A 21,676-nucleotide genomic window follows, 5' to 3' on the forward strand; every position below is an offset into this window, starting at 1 on the left:
CCCAGAATTAATCTAGTATGCATGGACTGACCCCATTAGGCATTATAAACACGCCTTGAAAGAAAGAATACCTTGAAAGAGCTACTTTGCTTGCAGGTAAAGTAACTCTCCGCTGGACTTAAGCTCAACTACCTGCAAAGGAAGATAGCAGAGGTCACGTGCTCAGAGACACACTGTGTCAGGCCGGGATGGAGCTTAGTCTGCAGTGTGCTTGCCAGACTTGCAGGAGTCGTATGATCAAGCTCCAGCATCACATAAACTGGGTGAGGCGTGCATTTCTGCAAGCCCAGTGATAGGGAGAGAGGAGCAGGAAGCTAGAAGTTCAAACGTCCTTGGCTACATGAGCAGTTTGAGAGAAGCCTGCCTGATAAATAAATAAAGAAATTTGACTAAAATCGTATCTATGGTCTCTATAGATCATATTTATTTATTTAGTCTACTATGCAGTAGACCAGAAAACAAATTAATCAAAAATTTTAAGGGTTAAAAATATATACGCTAGAAATTACACAACACTGTAAATCTGAAAAAAGTATTAAAAACTCTCAGAAATGGCAAATTCTGGAAAACCAAAACTCTCAATTTTGAAACAATTAAAAAGCCAAGGAAGGAATCAGAAGGGGAATTAGAAACCCTTTTAAACTGAAATATAATGAAAATACAGAGTATGTGGCATGCAGTTAATACAGCAACAAGGGAAATTTTTATATTTTAAATGCGTATTATAAAAGAGTCATTAAAAATTTTAACTTTTCAGCCGGGCGGTGTTGGCAGACGCCTTTAATCCCAGCACTCGGGAGGCAGAGGCAGGCGGATCTCCGTGAGTTCGAAGCCAGCCTGGTCTAGAAGAGCTAGTTCCAGGACAGGAACCAAAAAACCTACGGAGAAACCCTGTCTTAAAAATCAAAAAAAAAAAAAAATTAATTTTTCACTCAAATCTAAAAAAAATAAAAATAAACCAAACCAAACCGAGAAAGGAGAGAATAAAAGGAAATTATATTTAATAAAGTATCTGACCCACTCGAAGGTGGTAGGAAGGAGAGAATAAATGCAAATTCCAGCTCTAGCAAACAAACTCGGACAGCATAGATTTAGATGCTACACAGCTTAAAAGGTGCACACAAGATTTTTGAAGTCCTAAATTCCACCAGACACTAGGAGAAATAGAAAGTCTTCAAAGAAGTGGATGGTTAAGACTATTGCTAAAACCACGCATCACAGCCAGAGAAGTCAGAGAGACAATGCCGACACCGAGCTGACCCTTCCTCCCTCTAGCTGGTCTGCACAGCACCAGACATTGCCATGCAGGCTGGGGAGGGAGCAAAGGCTTTCCTCTATGTAAACGCTGTTCAATGGTGCAAGATTGGAGCACGTGAACATCCCTATCCAACACACACACACAGACACACACACACATACACACACACACACACACAAACACACACAGATTCTAGTTAACAAGGTGTGGTAGTTTGAATGTAACTGACCCCCATAATCTCATAGGGAGTGTCACTATTAGGAGGTGTGGCTTTGTTGATGAGGGTGTGGCCTTGTTAAAGGAAGTGTGTCACTGTGGGGGCAGGTTTTGAGGTTTCCTATGCTCAGGAGACTGCATGGTATCTTAGCCAACTTCCTGTGGCCTGCATATGAAGATGTCGCCAGCATCATGTCTGTCACACTCCCCACCACGATGACAATGGACTGAACCTCTGAAACTGTAAGCCAGACCCGCAATTAAATGCTTTCCTTATAAGAGTTTCCATGGTCATGGTGTCTCTCCACAGCACTTGAAGCCTTACCTAAGACACAAGGTGATCGCAACCCATTTGTGGTTTCATGGGAGCACCCTCGTCACTGTGGACAACTGACTAGAAGGAGCAAGGCTATGGTACCACGGAGGAGGCTGTTTGAAGTTGAGCAGCCCTCTAAAATGCCTGGGCTCAGAAATGTTTTAGATTTCACATTTGTTTCAGATTTTGGAATATTTGCATTTACATAATGAGATATCTTAGGAATCGGCCCAAAGCTAAACATAAATTCATTTCTATCTCGTAGCCACCACAGACACAGCCTGAAAGCAATTTTACACAATAGTTTTAACAGTGTCTGTATTTGGACTTCAACTCGTCACAGGCAGTCAGAAGAGGTTTCCCACTGACAGTGTTATGTTGGCCCCCAGAGAGTCTCAGACTTTTGGATTAAGGCAACTGACTGTACATAATAACCCAGGTGAGAAACAAAGAAGGCAACAGGTGTGCCACAGGGGAGCCGACGACAGTCCCACAGACTGAGACACTAATGTCATTCTGATCTTGCAATGTTTAACCATTTGCTTTAATACTTCCTTCTGTCAGAGATATTTGCTATTGGAGGGGGAAAATGTTTCATTTACAACTGTTCAGCCAACCAGGAGACATAGGAACACATCCTACACAGAAACTAGGATGAAAAAGAAGATTGGGTATGGCTGTCCAAGGAGGTGGCTTTCTCTTAGCATTGCAGACCAGTGCTTCCAACCGGACTTAAGTACACACATAGCACATTTAGATGTTCTCATCCCAAAGCAGTCAGTGTAGGAGAATAAAATTGATGAATGTGCCAACAGTTCATCCCAGAAAGGTCTAAATGAACATAGTCTTAAAAGTTCATCAACACTACATCCCTGATGTTGACAATATGAAGGACAGCCCTCCCCATTCTACTCCATTCCCAGCTCTGGTATCCTGAAATGTTTACACTCACGTTTCTAATAGCATTTGAGGTCAGTCTGAACAGAGGGTTGCTCATTTACTTCAGCTAGGAGTAAGACACAGGGGATGCTTTGAAAAGAGATGCCACAGAACTGGGAGACATTGTATATGCGTTCAGGGGGTAAGAACTGTGTTCACAGACACGCCCGTGGAATAACAAAAATTAAATCCGGGAGCTTGGTTACTGCCGGCATTTCTCCCAGGGCAAGCACACATTTAGTATCCCATTAAATCAAAGGATGCCCACTGCACACAGTGGCATGCTTCACCAGCTGGTGCTAACACGGATTGATGTGTGTGTTCAATCACACCGAACCTGACGTGTCTCAGGAAATTTATACTGCACAGCGGAAACGTTTGCTATGATACAGCTTCCCACTCCCTTGAAGGCAGTAACTCACCAGGTAGAAATACAGCTCACTTAGCAGTTTTAAAAATCCATGCTTAAAGTATTTTCAGGGGCCAATGATTCACCGGAACAGAATAGATAAAGTGCGACTTGTTAAAAAATATCGTGGAGGAGGCTTGAGAGGGGGTCATTTTTGATTATCCACTAAGACCATGGGGAATCAAAAGATATGAAACATGGCTTTTTGTAAAGTCTGGTGAAAGATATATCACCAACAGGGATAACATGTAAGAGCCAGCCCACAGTACCATCCAAGTCAAAATTCAAAGTTTGGCAAATTTTTTTTTTATTCTTTCCACTTCCTTTTTTCCAGATGAAATTAGGAAACATATTTGGGATCATTCCAATCTGTCATCTAATGGCATATTTTACCTTCTCGTTGGCTCGATATCAGCATGTTTATAAACTACCAGGAGGAACACTTACTTTTAAAACCAAGAGATCTGAGCTAAAAACCAGATCCTCTGAACAACAGACAATGTCAATGATGTAGGGAATGATGGACGAAGCACAGACCGTTGGAGTCACCTTACAAAGAAGCCAGAAAGCTCTTCTTCCAGAGAGCACAGAACTGAGAGTTTAGGAGACAGTTTTGCAAATAGAGACATTTGGGTTATAAACTAAGGTGTTATGTAATTCTATTAAGTTTAAAAACAGGCTTAAAGTGTGAGTAACCAATTTTGTTTCATATACAAGTAAGAAGTGACATGGGTTTTTGGCAGAAAGAAAAATTTACAGGGGCAGGAAAGATTGCTCAGTAGTTAGAAACACTTTTTGCTCTAATAAAAGATTGAGTTCAGTTCCTTGCACCTGTGTGTGTGGCTAAACTGTCTATAACTCTAGTTCCAGGAGTGATCTGATGTCCTATTCTGGAACATTCACTTATGTGCACACACACACCCACATACATAATTAATACATTGGGAAGGAAGGAAGAAAGGAAAAGAGGGAGGGAGGGAGGGAGGGAGGGAAAGAGAGAGAGGGAGAGAAGAAAGAAATAAAGCTAGGAAGAGAGCAAGCGAGCAGACCAGCCTTTGTCACTTGGTGGCCTATCTCTTCAGCCACATCAAGCCACATGCCAATCATTTCACAGACTTAGCATTACATCTTTTACAGTATCTTCATTAATCTACAGTGCTTTGCCGGGCGATGGTGGTGCACGCCTTTAATCCCAGCACTCGGGAGGCAGAGGCAAGTGGATCTCTGTGAGTTCGAGACCAGCCTGGTCTACAAGAGATAGTTCCAGGACAGACTCCAAAAAAAAACCACAGAGAAACCCTGTCTCAAAACAAACAAACAAACAAAAAAAAAAAACAAAAAAAATCTACAGTGCTTTAAAAACCAAGATGTTCTTTAGAGAGACCAATCTATATGTTATTCGGTTCTAAAAAGGCATAAAGCAAAGAAGTCAACAGCCCATGGTGCTCCTTTTCTTAACCTGGTGAACATACTGCACACAGTGGCCTGACATCCACACTCCAGATCCTAGTGCGACTGCTTGTATTACTCTATTTTTCTCATGGCTATGACACAATACTTGACAGAAGAAAAAGAAGGGAGAAGAGTTTTACTTGGGCTCAGAGTTTTGAATGATACAGTCTATTATGGAAGTGAGGGCGGAGGTGCAGAATCAGCAAGGTCTTTAGCAGCAGGAGTCTGTGGCTGCTGCTTCTCACATCCTGGCTAATCAGGAAGCAGAAAACAGACTAGAATCAGAACTGGGTGTAACCTTCAATGCCTGTTCTTAGTGACCCAATTTCACCAGCAAGGGCTCATGTCGACAAACTCCCTAAACAATGCCACCAGCAGGGACCAAGAGTTCAAATAATAAGTCCGTGGGGAGTGAGCATTTCCGGTTTAAATCATCACACCTCCCATGGGTCCTTAGCATGTCCTTCAACCTCACAGAGCTGTCAGTTACTCACCCACTAAATAGGGAGAAACACCCCAATTTCACCACATTGTTGGACGTTCAAATGAAATGATATGTATAAAAATGATGAGTACATACATTTATACACTCAATAAATACTAGTCTTCTCTTCTATTCTTTGTGACTTCTTCAGAGTAATACAGAAAAACTGAAGTAATTTTTTTAACGAGGAAATAAAAGGTCAGTATTCACAGGTGCTCAGGAACCTCTTGGCTCTCATTTCTGGTCTCCTTTCTTCTGCCTCTCCCTGGCTCATCTGAGAAAGCTTCCACACACTCAGCTACATGCAGCAGCTACTTTTGTGACAAACATCTCGCAGCAAAAACTCATGGTTCTGGAGGTTCTCTGTTTGCCATGATTGGGAAGGTAGGATGGTGATCATGGTAGTAGCAGCGGCAGCAAGCGGAGGGCTGCCATGCCAGGGACTCCAAGAACTAGTCCTCGTGAAAACTTACACCAACCCCTTAGAGGTTCCATAGCTTTCCATCTAGAGAATTAAGCAGTCAACACATAGCCTGTGGGATATTTTAGATATAAACTGTAATACTATGCTGCTCCAGATTCCAGGCTTCGCAAGAACATGTGTGCCCTTGGTAATGCGCTCTCTGTTGCTTTTGCAGGCTTCCTATGGGGGCAAAAGCTAGTGGTATCTGTGGAAACTACGTCACTTGGAGAAAAAGCCAGCACTTTGACGCTGGCTTTCCCACTGACCCTCTGTGGTGGGGAGGTTATAAACCTTTAGGAGGTAAGATCTGCCTGGAGGGATGTGACGCTGTGGGAAGGCTCTGGAAGTTATAGCCTTGTCTTACTTCCAGTTCCCTCTCTGCTTCCTGTGTGTAGATTTGAAAAATGTGATCAGTCAGCTTCCTAATCCCGCCTCTGTGACATGCCTTCCTTGCCACAGTGGACTCTATCCCTCTAGAAGTATAAGCCCTTTCTCCCTCAAGTCACTTTTAGTCAACGGTATTTATCACAGCAGTTAAGAAGTAACAAATGGCTTGGGCTCTCTGCAGGGCCTCTACTCCCAGCATACCGCCTCTTTCTTCCTAGCCCACCCAGCTTCCATCCAGAACCCTCCACACTTCGGCCCCACCGCCCTCTTTCGGCACATAACATCACCCAGCCCAGCCTGTCTGGGCACTGGGTCCGAATCCTCGGGGCACCCAAGCGGGTGGGAGTTCCTTTGCTTCTATGGCCTGCCTGCACCAAGCAGGGTAGGCGCTTTGTTTGCAAGCTGCCCCATCAGCACAGAGGCCTGATCTCTAGGCACCAGGAGAGCCAGCATTGGGGAGAGCCAGCGTTGGGGCACCAGGAGAGTCAGCTTGGGGAGAGCCAACATTGGGGAGAGCCAGCGTTGGGTAGGCAAGGAGACCTGATCCAGTAAAAGAAGATCCATAAGGGAGCATTTGGAAGAAGAGATGGGCAGACGCCAAGGCAAGAATTCGCCCAACAAGCTGAAAAGCAACATGAAGCCACCAGAAACCAGCAACCTCACAATGGGAGGACATGAACACCTTAATCAAGAAGAATTAGAAAAGATTGACTTCATGAAAGTGATTGATGCCCTTAAACAGCATGTAAAAAACGCCCTTATAGAAATGGATGAGAAATATAGCAGAAAGTTTGAAGAATTGAATAAATCAGTGAATGGTACCCTAGAAAAACAAGGAAAAACAATCAAACAGATAATGGAAACAGTTCATGACTTGAAAACTGAAATGGAGGCAAAGAAGAAAACACAAACAGAGGGCCGACTGGACATGGAAAATTTAAGTAAACAAACAGAGTCTACAGAAACAAGCATAACCAACAGAATACAAGAGTTAGAAGAAAGAATCTCAGATTTTGAAGATACCATAGAGAAAATAAACAAACTGATCAAAGAAAACAGCAAGTCCAACAAACTCTCATCACAAAACATTCAGGAAATATGGGACACAATAAAAAGACCAAACCAAAGAATAATATAAGTAGAAGAAGGAGAAGAAGTGCAGCTCAATGGTCCAGAAAATATATTTAATAAAATTATAGAAGTAAACTTTCCCAACCTAAAGAAAGATATACCTATGAAGGTTCAAGAAGCATACAGAAAACCAAATAGGCTGGATCAAAAAAAAAAAAAAATCCCCTCGCCATATAATTATCAAAACACAAAGCATACAGAATAAGGAAAGAATATTAAGAGCTGCAAAGGAAAAAGGCCAAATCATTTATAAAGGTAAACCTATCAGACTTAAACTTGACTTCTCCATGGAAACCATGAAAGCCAGAAGGTCCTGGATAGATGTACTGCAGAAACTGAGAGACCATGGATGCAAGCCCAGTTTACTATACCCAGCCAAGCTTTCATTCACTATCAATGGCGAAAATTAAATTTTCCAGGATAAAAACAAATTTAAACAATACGCAGTCACAAATCCAGCCTTACAGAAAGTAATAGAAGGAAAATCACTAACCAAGGAATCCAACAATGACCACAATAACTCAGACATCTAGAGACCCTTCACCAACACAAATCAAAGAAGGGAAACACACAAATTCTACGACTAAAAAAGTGACCGGAGTTAACAACCACTGGTCATTAATATCACTTAATGTCAATGGACTCAACTCACCTATAAAAAGGCACAGGCTAAGAGATTGGATAAAAAAACAGGATCCAACATTCTCCTGTTTACAAGAAACACACCTCAACCACAAAGACAGGCACCTACTCAGAGTAAAGGGCTGGGAAAAGGCTTATCAAGCAAATGGACCTAAGAAACAAGCAGGTATGGCCATACTAATCTCTAACAAAGTTGACTTCAAACTTAAATCAATCAGAAGAGATGGAGAGGGGCATTTTATACTCATAACAGGAACAGTTCATCAGGAAGAAGTCTCAATCCTAAATATCTATGCCCCTAATATAAAAGCACCCACATACATAAAAGAAACATTGCTAAAACTCAAGGCAGCCATCAAACCGCACACACTAATAGTAGGAGACCTCAACACTCCTCGCTCACCAATGGACAGGTCAATCAGACAGAAACCTAACAGAGAAATAAGAGAATTAATGGAGGTAATGAATCAAATGGACTTAACAGACATCTATAGAACATTCCACCCAAATAGGAAAGAATATACCTTCTTCTCTGCAGCTCATGGAACTTTCTCAAAAATCAACCACATAGTCGGTAACAAAGCAAACATCCACAGTTACAAAAAAATATTAGTAACCACCTGTGTCTTATCAGATCACCATGGATTAAAGTTAGAATTCAACAACAATGCTACCCCCAGAAAGCCTACAAATTCATGGAAACTGAACAGTCCACTACTGAGCCATACCTGGATTAAGGAAGAAATTAAGAAAGAAATTAAAGTCTTCCTGGAATTCAATGAAAATAAAGAAACAACATACTCAAACTTATGGGACACCATGAAAGCAGTCCTAAGAGGAAAGTTCATAGCACTAAGTGCCCACTTAAAGAAAACAGAGAAAGCTCACATTGGAGACTTAACAGCCCACCTGAAAACTCTAGAAAAAAAAAGAAGCAGACTCACCTAGGAGGAGTAGAAGACTGGAAATAATCAAACTGAGGGCTGAAATCAACAAAATAGAAACACAGAAAACAATACAAAGGATCAATGAAACAAAAAGCTGGTTCCTGGAGAAAAATCAACAAGATTGATAAACCCCTATCCAAACTAATCAAACGTCAGAGAGCGAATTTGCAAATTAATAAGATCAGAAATGAAAAGGGGGACATAACCACAGACACAGAGGAAATTCAGAGAATCATTAGATCTTACTACAAAAGCCTATATGCCATAAAACTGGAAAATGTAAAGGAACTGAACACTTTTTTAGATAAATACCATATACCAAAGTTAAACCAGGACCAGGTGAACAATCTAAATAGACCTGTTAGTTGCGAAGAATTAGAAGAGGTTATCAAAAACCTCCCTACCAAAAAAAAAAGCCCAGGACCAGATGGTTTCAATGTACAATTCTACCAGAACTTCCAAGAAGAGCTAATACCTATAGTCCTTAATGTATTTCACAATATAGAAACAGAAGAGGCATTGCCAAATTCCTTTTATGAAGCTACAATTACCCTGATACCAAAACCGCACAAAGACTCAACCAAGAAAGAGAATTATAGACCAATCTCACTCATGAACATCGATGCAAAAATCCTCAACAAAATTCTGGCAAACCGAATCCAAGAACACATCAGAAATATTATCCATTATGATCAAGTAGGCTTCATCCCAGGGGTGCAGGGCTGGTTCAACATACGAAAATCTATCAATGTAATCCAGCATATAAATAAACTGAAAGAAAAAAATCATATGATCATTTCATTAGATGCTGAAAAAGCATTTGACAAAATTCAACATCCCTTTATGATAAAAGTATTGGAGAGATTAGGAATACAAGGGTCATACCTAAATATAATAAAAGCTATATACAGCAAGCCAACAGCTAACATCAAATTAAATGGAGAGAAACTTAAAGCCATCCCACTAAAATCAGGAACACGACAAGGCTGTCCACTCTCGCCATACCTCTTCAATATAGTACTTGAAGTTCTAGCAATAGCAATAAGACAACATAAGGGGATCAAGGGGATTTGAATTGGAAAGGAAGAAGTGAAACTTTCGTTATTTGCAGATGATATGATAGTCTACATAAGCGACCCCAAAAACTCCACCAAAGAACTTTTACAGCTGATAAACACCTTTAGTAATGTGGCAGGATACAAGATCAACTCCAAAAAATCAGTCGCCCTCTTATACACAAAGGATATGGAAGCAGAGAGGGAAATCAGAGAAGCTTCACCTTTCACGATAGCCACAAACAGCATAAACTATCTAGGGGTAACTCTAACCAAGGAAGTGAAAGATCTATTTGACAAGAACTTTAAGGCATTGAAGAAAGAAATTGAGGAGTATACCAGAAAATGGAAGGACCTCCCTTGCTCTTGGATTGGGAGGATCAACATAGTAAAAATGGCAATTCTACCAAAGGCAATTTATAGATTCAATGCAATCCCCATCAAGGTCCCATCAAAATTCTTCACAGATCTTGAGAGGACAATAATCAACTTTATATGGAAAAACAAAAAACCCAGGATAGCTAAAACAATCCTATACAATAAAGGATTGTCTGGAGGCATTACCATCCCTGACTTCAAACTATATTACAGAGCTATAGTGATAAAAACAGTGTGGTACTGGCATAAAAACAGAGAAGTCGACCAATGGAATCATATAGAAGACCCGGATTTTAACCCACAAACCTATGAACACCTCATTTTTTATAAAGGAGCCAAAAGTATACAATGGAAGAAAGAAAGCATCTTTAACAAATGGTGCTGGCATAACTGGATGTCAACCTGTAGAAGAATGAAAATAGACCCATATCTATCACCATGCACAAAACTCAAGTCCAAATGGATTAAAGACCTCACTATCAGTCAGAACACATTGAACCTAATAGAAGAGAAAGTGGGAAGTACCCTACAACAGATGGGCACAGGAGATCGCTTCCTATGTGTAACCCAAACAGCACAGACATTAAGGGCAACATTGAATAAATGGGACCTACTAAAACTGAGAAGCTTCTGTAAAGCAAAGGACACTGTCACCAAGACAAAAAGGCAACCTACTGACTGGGAGTAGATCTTCACCAACCCTGCAACAGACAAAGGTCTGATCTCCAAAACAGATAGAGAACTCAGGAAACTAGACTTTAAAATGCTAATTAACCCAATTAAAAAATGGGGCACTGAACTGAACAGAGAATTCTCAGCAGAGGAAGTTCAAATGGCCAAAAGACACTTAAGGTCATGCTCAACCTCCTTAGCGATCAGGGAAATGCAAATCAAAACAACTTTGAGATACCATCTTACACCTGTCAGATTGGCTAAAATAAAAAACTCCAATGATAGCCTTTGCTGGAGAGGATGTGGAGGAAGGGGTACCCTCATCCATTGCTGGTGGGAATGCAATCTTGTGCAACCACTTTGGAAATCAGTGTTTCGGTTTCTCAGGAAATTTGGGATCAACCTACCCCTGGACCCAGCAATACCACTCCTGGGAATATACCCAAGAGATGCCCTATCATATGACAAGAGCATTTGTTCAACCATGTTCATAGCAGTATTATTTGTAATAGCCAGAACCTGGAAATAACCTAGATGCCCCTCAATGGAAGAATGGATGAAGAAAGTGTGGAATATCTACACATTAGAGTACTACACTGCGGTAAAAAACAATGACTTCTCGAATTTTGCATGCAAATGGATGGAAATAGAAAACACTATTCTGAGTGAGGTAACCCAGACCCAAAAAGATGAATATGGGATGTACTCACTCATAGTTAGATTCTAGCCATAAATAAGGGTCACGGAGTCTACAATTGGTGATCCTAAAGAAGCTAAGTAAGAAGTTGAACCAAAGGAAAAACATATAGTTATCCTCTTGGCTATGGGAAGCAGACAAAATTGCCGGGGAGAAAATTGGGATCTTGGGGGTGGGATGGGATGGGGGTAAGGGGAGATGGGGAGAGAAAAGGGAGAAGGGGAGGATTGGGGGAACTTGGGGAAAAAGGAAGATTGGGATAAAGGAAGGTAGGATAGGGGAGCACGGAAGCACAATTCTTAGTTAAGGGAGCCACCTTAGGGTTGGCAAGAGACTTGAACCTAGAGTGGCTCCCAGGAGCCCAAGCCGAGGTCCCCCAGTTAGTTCCTTGGGCAGCTGAGGATAGGGAACCGGAAATGACCCTAGCCTATAGCAATACTGACGAATATCTTGCATATCATCATAGAACCTTCATCTGGCGATGGATAGAGATAGAGACAGAGACCCACACTGGAGCACTGGACTGAGCTCCCAAGGTCCCAATGAGGAGCAGAAGGAGGGAGAACATGAGCAAAGAAGTCGGGACCACGAGGGGTGCACCCACCCATTGAGACAGTGGAGCTGATCTACTCGGAGCTCACCAAGGCCAGTTGGACTGTGACTGAAAAAGCATGGGTTAAAACTGGACTCTCTGAACATGGCGAACAATGAGGGCTGATGAGAAGCCAAGGACAATGGCATGGGGTTTTGATCCTACTTCATGTTCTGGCTTTGTGGGAGCCTAGCCAGTTTGGATGTTCACTTTCCTAGAAATGGACGGAGAGGGGAGGACCTAGGACTTACCACAGGGCAGGGAACACTGACTGCTCTTTGGACTGGAGAGGGAGGGGGAGAGGAGTGGGAGGAGGGGGAGAAGGATGGGAGGAGGAGAAGAGGGGTGGGAGGAGGGGGAGGGAAATGGGAAGCTAGGAGGAGGTGGAAACTTGTTTTTTTTTTCTTCCTTTTCTCAATAATAAAAAAAAAAATGAAAAAAAAAAAGAAGTAACTAATGCAGTCTGGAAGTCCATACCCCACCACCACCACTACCTTTGCTACATTCACACAACTTTTCTTATTTCTCCCAGAGGAGCCGCATCAGGACCTGGGCATGGGCTGCTCCCTCTGCCTGGAAGGTGCCTTCCCTCCTTTAGGTCTCAATTAAATGCATTATAGGCTAGGCAAGACCTTCTCAGATCACCTCTCCCTTTACCCAGCACTTGCTCAGGCCTGATTTTCAATACTACATGATTTAGCATCTCTCCTCACTTACCTAGATCTCTCAGACTTTGTCAATTGTCTGCATGTCTCCCCTTCCTTCCCTCCATATGGCTGCTGTCTCCTCTTAGCACCCCTGGCAGATATACTAAACAGAAGCTTAATAAATACTTGTTGGACAAGCGAATTCTGCTTCTTGGGAAGGTCAGTCCTTTGGAATTAAAACAAAATAGCCTAAAGAAGGAAATTAATAAATGCCTGAATGAATACAGGAGCAGATGACTCAATTCCCAATTTATATCTAATATAAATATATAAATATATAATTAATATCTAGAGATATTTCTTCTGCGTTGTGCTGAGAAATCACCTGACAGAAACAATTAAGGGAGAAAGGTTTATCTTGGCTCCCGGTTTCAAAAGGAATTCAGTTCTATATGAGGCAATGGCAGTCACATGGGAATAGACCAAGAAGCAGAGAGAGCTGGGTAGGAAGAGTGGGTAAATTCTTCAAAGACACCCCCCCTCCCCCAGTAGCCTAATTCTGACAGCCAGGCCCTACCCCTGAAGGACTCCACAGCGTGAAGTGGTGCCACGAACTGGGCAATAAGTGTTTAAATCATGAGTCTGGGGTGACATTACTCATTACAACCACTACAATATAGATAGCCTGATGTGAAAGCGAGAAACCAGAAAAACAGTCTAAGTAAGGAAATAAGTCTACTCAAGGAAAAGAAAAGCCACAGAATTCCAAGCAAGCCCCCGATTTTCACTGTGCTGTGTTCCTTCGTGTCCTTGGATTAGACAAATCTGAATGCATCTGGATTTCTCTGCTTGGCTGAAATTCTTTCACCGAAGAGGTTTCAAATTACAAACTCTGGGTTTATTAGAAAGATTTTCACAAAAATCTCAGGAGCACTTACCTTGCTTATGTAAAAACTAAATAAGCCAAAAGGAAATCACCACACACTTTAAAACATACTCAGAGGCAAAGCTGCAGCCAGTGGGTACACAGAGACAGGAAGGATGAGCTGAATGAGAGAAGGGGCTTCAGAAGGTCACTGGGCATCACGTGCACAAGTGAAAGCCGAATCTACTGCAGTGCTTGCTTACCAAGAGGCAAGAATCACACAGGCAAAGCGACTGGCTTGGAATGAAACAGCAAAATAGTAATTCATTTTGCAAAGCCCATTTCAGGCACACTTTGCATAGTATTCCAGCCTCACCCAAGGACCAGCAAAGCCTGCCATGTGATTGGCCTTATTGTATCAAACTTCCTCCTGCACCATCTTGAAGGGCTGTTGTTTTTGGTTCAAATTCGGAAGTACATGTCTAGGAATCTTCTTCCTGCCATATGGGTGGGTAGGAGCCCATCACATTGGTCAGGAACATGGGCCTGGTGGAAGACTGACAGGTTCAAGGAAAGCCACTGTGACTCATAGCTGGGCCCTTAAGGATATGTCACAAATCCTCCCTGAGCCTCAGTTTCTCCATCTCTAAAGGTCTGTTCCCCATTCTCACAAGTCCAGAAGAGATTGCATGGAAAAAGTACATATTACTGCGCTCCGGCATCCAAGGCCTTACCAGCTATGATTATATTACCAGCTAGCATGTTGCCCTTGGTTTTTAAAATAACCACTGCTCAAAAATCTTCATCTTTATTTTAAATTAGTAACTAGGGTTTCTGAAGAATTTATTACCTATTTCAAATGAAAGTATTCACTTCAAAGTAGAAAAAGACTAACAGACAGACGTGGGCAATGTTTTCTAGGTATGGCTAGCAGAAATGAAGCCACCCAAAGACTCGTTACAATTCTACTCCTATCGGATACCTTAAAGGAAATGTCAGAGAAATATGATGGCATAGAATATTTATGTAAACTAAAAAAAGAATAAGGCTTAAAAATACATAGATAGACCTATTCGGTTCAAGGAGGCACTTTTCTAATAAATCATCCAATAAAAGAATTGCCAAGCCAAACAGTGATGGTGCATGCCTGTAATTCCAGCACTCTGGGGGGCAGGGGCAGACAGATCTCTGTGAGTTCAAGGTCAGCCTGGTCTATGAGCTAGTTCCAGGGCAGGCTCCAATGCTACAGAGAAACCCTGTCTTGAAACCCCACCCCCCAAAAAAAGAAAGAAAAAGAAAAAAAAAAGAATTGCCTAGCCTAATACTTTAGATTACCATATTGCTTGCAGAACTGAAAAAGCAAGCAATATGGCAACCAAATGCATATTTACGTCTTCCAGTTTTACTAGTCACACTAAGCGAAGACACGCGTCAGAAGCACTGAGCGAGCTTCATCCTGTTACACAAGAATCTGTCTCACACTCGGAGTTTTGATTCAATAGTGTAGGAGGAGGTGAGTTATTTATGTTCTGTAAAATGTCCCCAAGTATTGCTAATGCTAAAATCCACAGTTAACAATTACTGGCCCAAGGCAGTGTTTTTCCCTAGGTAAGTTGTTTCCCCTTAGAAAATTCTCACTAAATGCCATTGCCTTTAAACTTTTCTATTCCCAGACAGGACCCACGAAGCCCAGGCTGGCCTTGAACATGTGAGTCTCCTATTTCACATCTCAACTGCTAGGTTTACAAGTTTATATGACCAAAAGAATACTTTTTGGCTACTATGTTTTGCTTCGTTCCTTCCAAAGCAAAACTTGACTCCTTGTAATTCAGTAAAGAAAAGGTGCTGAGCAATTATTCCTAAACCCTGAAAACTTGGTCCTCCTAACTTCAAAGGGGCGAAGAAGATGGGAAAGTGGGGGTGAAGTGGGGTTCATCCCATGAAATCAAGTGCCTACTTGTCTTTACAGCTTTTGTTTTTATGTGTACAGCTCTATCTGCATGAGGGTAAGCCACATGTATGTAGTATGTGTGTATACGCCTCTATCTGTGTGAGGGTAAGCCACATGTATGTAGTATGTATGTGTACGCCTGTGTCTGTGTGAGGATATGCCATAGGCATGTAAGTTCTTGCAGAAAAGTTGGGTTTCCAATAACTGGAGCTACCGATAGCTGTGAGCCACCTGATAGGGTGCTGAGAACCAAACTTGAGTCCTCTGGAAGAGCGACAATGCTCTTAACTGTTGGTCCAGCTCTCCAGGCCCGTTTATCTTTTATACAGTACTCTGCTTCAGAACTGTGGTCTCCTGTGTGACAACCACACATAGCTATGAAACATCTGACTTGTGGCTGGTGGCCTCTGTGCTGGGAGCACAACTCTAGACAGAACCCACATTGTGCCCGCAATCTTCCTAATACTTTAGTATCCAAGATTGCCACTTCATTACCTCATTCAGCAGGTTTTGTTTTAACTCGATACCGTCCATCTGGCATGGGTGAGCACGGAAGGCAGAGCAGGGAACAGACATGAAAATGCTCTTACTCTCATGGTATTTTATATTCTCATTTGCAATGGCCTTTGAAAACCACCAGTCCTACTGTAGAATGGTTTTCTCCAACAAGCGTGAGTCAAATAAAGTGTTTTTTTTAAAAAAATATCTTATTTTGGTGTAGAGAAACAAATAATTGAGAAACAGTATCAGTTCAAGAAAGTTAGGTGGGTCAAAGGAGAGAAGAAATGAGAGGAAATGAGAGGCCAGTGAACATCAAGATTTTATTGTTTCTGTTTAACAATGGGTCTCACCGTGTGACCCAGGGTGACTCATGAGTCCCCTCCCCTGACTCTATTTCCCAAGTGTGTGCCTGCCATTCATGAGCTTGTTGCCAAAGGGCAGTGTCAACTCATCAGTCAAACTGTGGGTTCAGAGGTTACAAGAGAGGAAGAAGAGACATCCACCTGAGGCCACACAGAGAACTGAAATTTAGCCCACCTGTAACAGGACCAAAGAGTTCTCAGTAAAACACATTTAACAATTCTCACTGGAGATGGCATCAGGACAAACCAAAGCCACCACTGGAAAAGGCGTTTGCAGGTAGCCAGAATAAATACGCTTTATCTAGTTGGTGAAAAATTTTAGTTGTGGGGGGGGGGAGCAAGAGATAATAAGAATATTGTTTTGGCAAGCCATTACTAACCAATGAGAACCCAGAAAGCTTGCTCAGCTATCACACAAGGCATTCTAAAGGAAGCTCTTACTGCTAACCCCAAGCTCCTCCCACTACACCACCAGGTTGCAGGCCGTCCCTCAGCAATTTCTGAGATGCTGCCCCCTACAGCTGTATCACAGAAAGTCAATTCATAATACCTGGGCTCTGGCCAATGACAAATGGCCCTGATTTGATCAGAATGGGGTGCCTGAGTGAGTCGAGAGTGAGTGTCAAGGGGAGGAGAGAGGTCATCCACAGTCGCAAAGTTGGGGTTATGAACTAAACCCAGCATGAAGACTCTGACAAGCATCCTTACCTAGCTCTGGAGGCAGAACAGTCAGGCGGTTCCCCTGGATGTGGAGCTCCTTCAGCTGGGTGAGCTCGCCGATTTCCTTAGGCAGTGAGATCAGGTCATTATCCCTGAGGCTGAGCTAAATATACGAAAACAGGGAGCTGTCAAAACAATGTTTCATAAAGAGGTGCTCAACAGAAACTCACGCCCTCACCCAGTGCCCTCTCTTCCTTCAAGGCTCAATCTTTCCAATTCATTTAAAAGTGTCTGAGGCTAAACAAGAAACAGAAGCAGGAGCAGTGGTTCATTCCTGCAAAACAAACCTTACTCCTGCCCAAATTGACTTGATTCTACTCCTACAAGGGCTGCAGAAGTGAATTGATTTTCTAAGAATTTAGATAAATTACTTACTATCTGCAACTTCGTGAGCTTCCCAATATCTGGAGGCAGGATTTCAAAATCGTTGTCACTTAGATAGAGTGCACGCAGGGTGGCTGCAAATTAAACAGCAATATATAAACAGGGTGGCAAGGAATCCAACCATCTGGGGTCTGATCAATGCAAGGGAGTCAGCTTTGATTAATAACCCTGGCGAGGTGAAAAGCCTGTGACATACCTAGGGCTCATTCTAATAGCGAGCAGGTCAAACCTAGGTTTATCGGTTGATTGTGGTGCCGGTGTATCCAGGAAAACATCTGTATCCAGAAGGACTGACACAATTAACAACCCCGGGCTTTACACAAAGAGGTTGGCACCCTTGCGATGTTTCCAGAAACGATAGCCGTGTTTCCCTAGTACTTTAGATTCACATTTATTATACCATTTGCAGTTCCAAAGAAAGAAGGACCACGTGGTCCCACAGGGCCACCCACATCAGAATCCAGAGCAAAGGGGCTCGTCCATCAAAACGGATCTACGTCAGACTAGGACTTTCTTATACAAATAGATCCATGTTGAGAAGAAGTATATGAAGGGCTTTCCCATGACGGACACCATCGTCGTGACTTTTTTGTTTCCATAATCAGGCTAATTACTGTCACTTCTCTTTGTCACTTTAATGATGTAACTGAATGAAGACAAAGGTGCTAAAATGAGGACATAGATTTAAGAGATTAAAGCTTAAAGCAAGCAGAATACTTGCACAGATTATAAAATGATGGCATGATCCCAGCCGCCGAGGGCTAAAATCTTAAATAGCTACCAAAAACAGAGCAAATTTAAATAGATGTACTTTAAAAATTTGCTTAGCAGCTATCAAATTACATTCCAACATGGGAAAACAGACAGAAATATATGTTATCACATATAAGAAAAATCATTTTCTCTGTGGCCCAAGAAAACAATTTAGAATTGGTTTTATGTGCTTCAGAATGTCTGGTAGACGGCGTGAAAGGGAAGTTAAAAAGTGGAATTTTATAGGCTGCTTCAGAAGTGACAGATTTTCTAGTGTGGGCATCATGACAAGAGGTTAAAGAAAGGGGACTCACCACAATGTGAGGCCTGCCTGGTCGCCATAGCGAAGGCTAGGCCACACAAAGCTATATAGTGCAGTCCTTTCTCAGCAGTAACTTAGTAATAGAAATGAACACACAGAACATGGCCAACAGACTGTCCACACAACACAGAAGTCCCTGTCACAGGTGCAGATAAACTGACTTCACATACAACTCTTCCCTGAGTATGTCATGAGTTGCTGGGATGTCAGTCATCCTGATTTTTCTATGTATCTATAGCAAGAAAAGATAAACATGTAACCATCTGTAACAAACAATTCCATAATGGTTGTATACTAGACAATGTCAGTCTATGGCAAGGAGAGCTCTTCAAAGACTTAAGTAAGAATCTGAGCTAGATATTTAAACAATTCTGTTAGCAGCTTATGAATGGATATTTTTATAAATAATTTTCTGGAGTATCTTTGAGCAGTGCATTGCAGAGAATTAATAGTAACCAGGAAAGAACCTTTTCTTTATTTTCTTTCACACTCTTAAAAAAATCAAGATTCCTAGCTAGATGTGAGACTTGGTCTCACTGAGGAACAAAATCTCTCTCGGAAAGTTAATGTGACATTATTGAGTCCGCTTATACATCGAATACAAATACTGCTGAACGATGAAGGAATATGCAAAAGGACTGTGATGGAAATACATAAATACATATATTTCTAACGATTTCTCTTAAGAGTTTTGGCACTGGCAAAGAAATCAGCACTCTTAGAACCAAAGTACCATGTTAAAGAGATTTACAGAATGAAAAGTTTCTCACTGAGGTAGAAGAAGTTTCCGGGGAGAGAATGTTCATTCAGGTTGTTGTAAGTCAAGTCCAGGACCTCCAGAGCCGGGAGAGAGCCAAATCCTCGAGGCAGTGTGTTCAGCCTGTTCATGCTGTGGTTTGAGGACAGAAGGAACTTGTCACCTCTCACAAAGCAGAAATTCACCAAGAACACTAGAAACGGTGCAAACCCAGCTCATCAGGATGAAAGCCCCAACGCCTGCCATGAGTCAGCATTTACGGAATACAATTGATTTTTCAGCTTATTCAGGTAATTTAATTGACCAGAGGAAATAGTCACACAAATGGTACATGCAACATGCTGGATCATCACGTTAAGCTATTTAACATATTCCTTATTCCATGAGCATTTTGATCGTGCTGAGACTACATCAGGAATACAAATACATACAAATCTACTCTCTGAGCAGCTTTCAAATACAGTAGACACTGTTGACTCTAGTTACTGTGGTATATAATAACCTCTTGAACTTATGCCTGAAATTCCTGGTCTTTTAGCATCTTCTTACTTCATCCCTGCCACCTGCCTCTGGTGAAAATCACTTTATCCTGCTGACTTTCATATTTTACCTCTCCGATGAGATAATGCATACTAACCTCAATCTAAGCATTTTACTCAGACAACCCATGTTCACAAAATGAAAATTTTTAGTTATCACTTCCTTCAATAGGAAAACTCGAACACCACTCTACATACGAATACACAAAATACCTGTCTGTCTGATGAGAAACTTCCTTAAACATGAGCAAACAAGAATTCAAAACATGTATTCCGGGTATTTGCTTTATTTCATCCATTCATTGTGACGGGAAGGGACATCACATTCCTGTTCTCTAACTATAAACCAATGATCACAATTGTCTCCAGTTAGAATGCTGGTTGCCAGGGCCTGGGGCAGAGGGAGGGAAACTGGTTGTTTCAGGTTTGTAAGACAAGAGAATTCATGTGCAGTAGCAGTGTGGAAGCAGCACTCTTGACTGCCACACTAAAGAAAGGTTAAGATGGTAAACCTTATGATACATATACACACACTCCTAAGTGTGTATTGCGTGCGTATATGTGTGGTGGCTAAGGTTAGCTGTCAACTAGACACACCTGAGCAAAGAGACTCTTCACTGAAGAACTGCTTCTATCAGACTGACCTACAGGCATGTCTGTGGTGTGCTTTCCTCATGGCTCATTGGTGTCAGAACGCCCAGACACTACGGGTGGTGCCATCCCTCACGCAGCTGGGCCTGAGCTGTAGAAGCAAGGCAGCTGAAGAAATCAGACGCGACAAGCTAGTAAACAGGTGTTCTCTCTAGTTCCTGCCGCAGTTCCTGCCTTGGCATCCCCTGATGCTAGACTGTAATTTGTCAGCCAAATAAACCCTTCAGCCCCCGCATTGCGCTTGGCTAGCATTTTATTACTACAGAGAAGTGAATTACATATGCATACATACACACATATATATGGATATGTATATATAAAATCAAAGAGAATATTTTGATATTATCTTTTATTCTTCAAGACCTTTATTTTTCTTATTGCAGCTCTCTTTGAGAATACTTAAAAGTCACTTTAAAAACACTTCAGTGTAAGCTGACAGGGAGGAGAGGCTGTGACACTGGAAATAAACCCAATCATTGACCATTCTAATAAGAGACACAGTGTTGCCCACCTCTACCAACCCAGACTTCATAAGGGAACCCAAGAGAAAAGTGGATTTACAAGTAATAAGCAGAGGGGGTCCCAGGCTGGACTACTCACCTTAGAACAGAGGGTTTTTTAGGGTCCCTATGATGTCACAGTCTGTGAAACACATCTATGTCAGGACTTTCATCTGGTTCACTAACTGCCAAGTGCTTACAAGATGAATTCTAGCAACAAACTAGGCTGACAGTCCAGAACAGTTGACTGTGGTCCTCTACAATGAAGTCTGCCCAAAACCTATTAAACTGCAAACTCCGAACATCTAGGGCTTTTCATTTCTTGTAAAATACACAATGCACTGTACTTTTAAGAGTTAAGAACAGATCAAAACTTTCTCTTGTGAGCTGGCCTAAAGTTCTTTCATGTCTTGGAATCATCATAACAAACAGCAAATATTACATAACACGAAATCTGTTTGGTTAAGTGCATCTTCAGGACTATGGATGCGCGTGACCTAACCTTGTGCTTATGGTCTTCCGAGTGCACACTTGCGTTCTACCTGCTTGTGCCAAGCAGTCCTCTCCATCCTGTCTTCCCTGGCCTTAATGTGCATGTATAAGTCTCTATGACATTCAAGGACAGAAACTCCTTTGTTGAAACCCATCTTAATTCCTTCCCCAATGAACTAAAAGTTTTGTTGCGA

At 41.9% G+C, this 21,676-nt stretch overlaps 1 protein-coding gene across 2 annotated transcripts in view; it reads right to left on the reverse strand.

The window, feature by feature from the left end:
• Rsu1 (Ras suppressor protein 1) overlaps positions 1-21,676 on the reverse strand; it is a 180,688-nt gene that overhangs the window by 110,553 nt on the left and 48,459 nt on the right. For both annotated transcript variants that reach the window (XM_041630832.1, XM_041630833.1), the window contains exons 5-7: positions 19,314-19,432; positions 17,460-17,542; positions 17,073-17,187 (exon numbers count right to left, since the gene is read on the reverse strand). In XM_041630832.1, coding sequence (XP_041486766.1) covers positions 17,073-17,187; positions 17,460-17,542; positions 19,314-19,432 — 317 coding nt within the window. The remainder of the gene's footprint in view (positions 1-17,072; positions 17,188-17,459; positions 17,543-19,313; positions 19,433-21,676) is intronic.

The sequence above is a fragment of the Microtus oregoni genome, unplaced genomic scaffold (genome assembly GCF_018167655.1).
Source record: "Microtus oregoni isolate MIOR12 unplaced genomic scaffold, Mior012 000035F_ref0000213, whole genome shotgun sequence".
NCBI lineage: Eukaryota > Metazoa > Chordata > Mammalia > Rodentia > Cricetidae > Microtus > Microtus oregoni.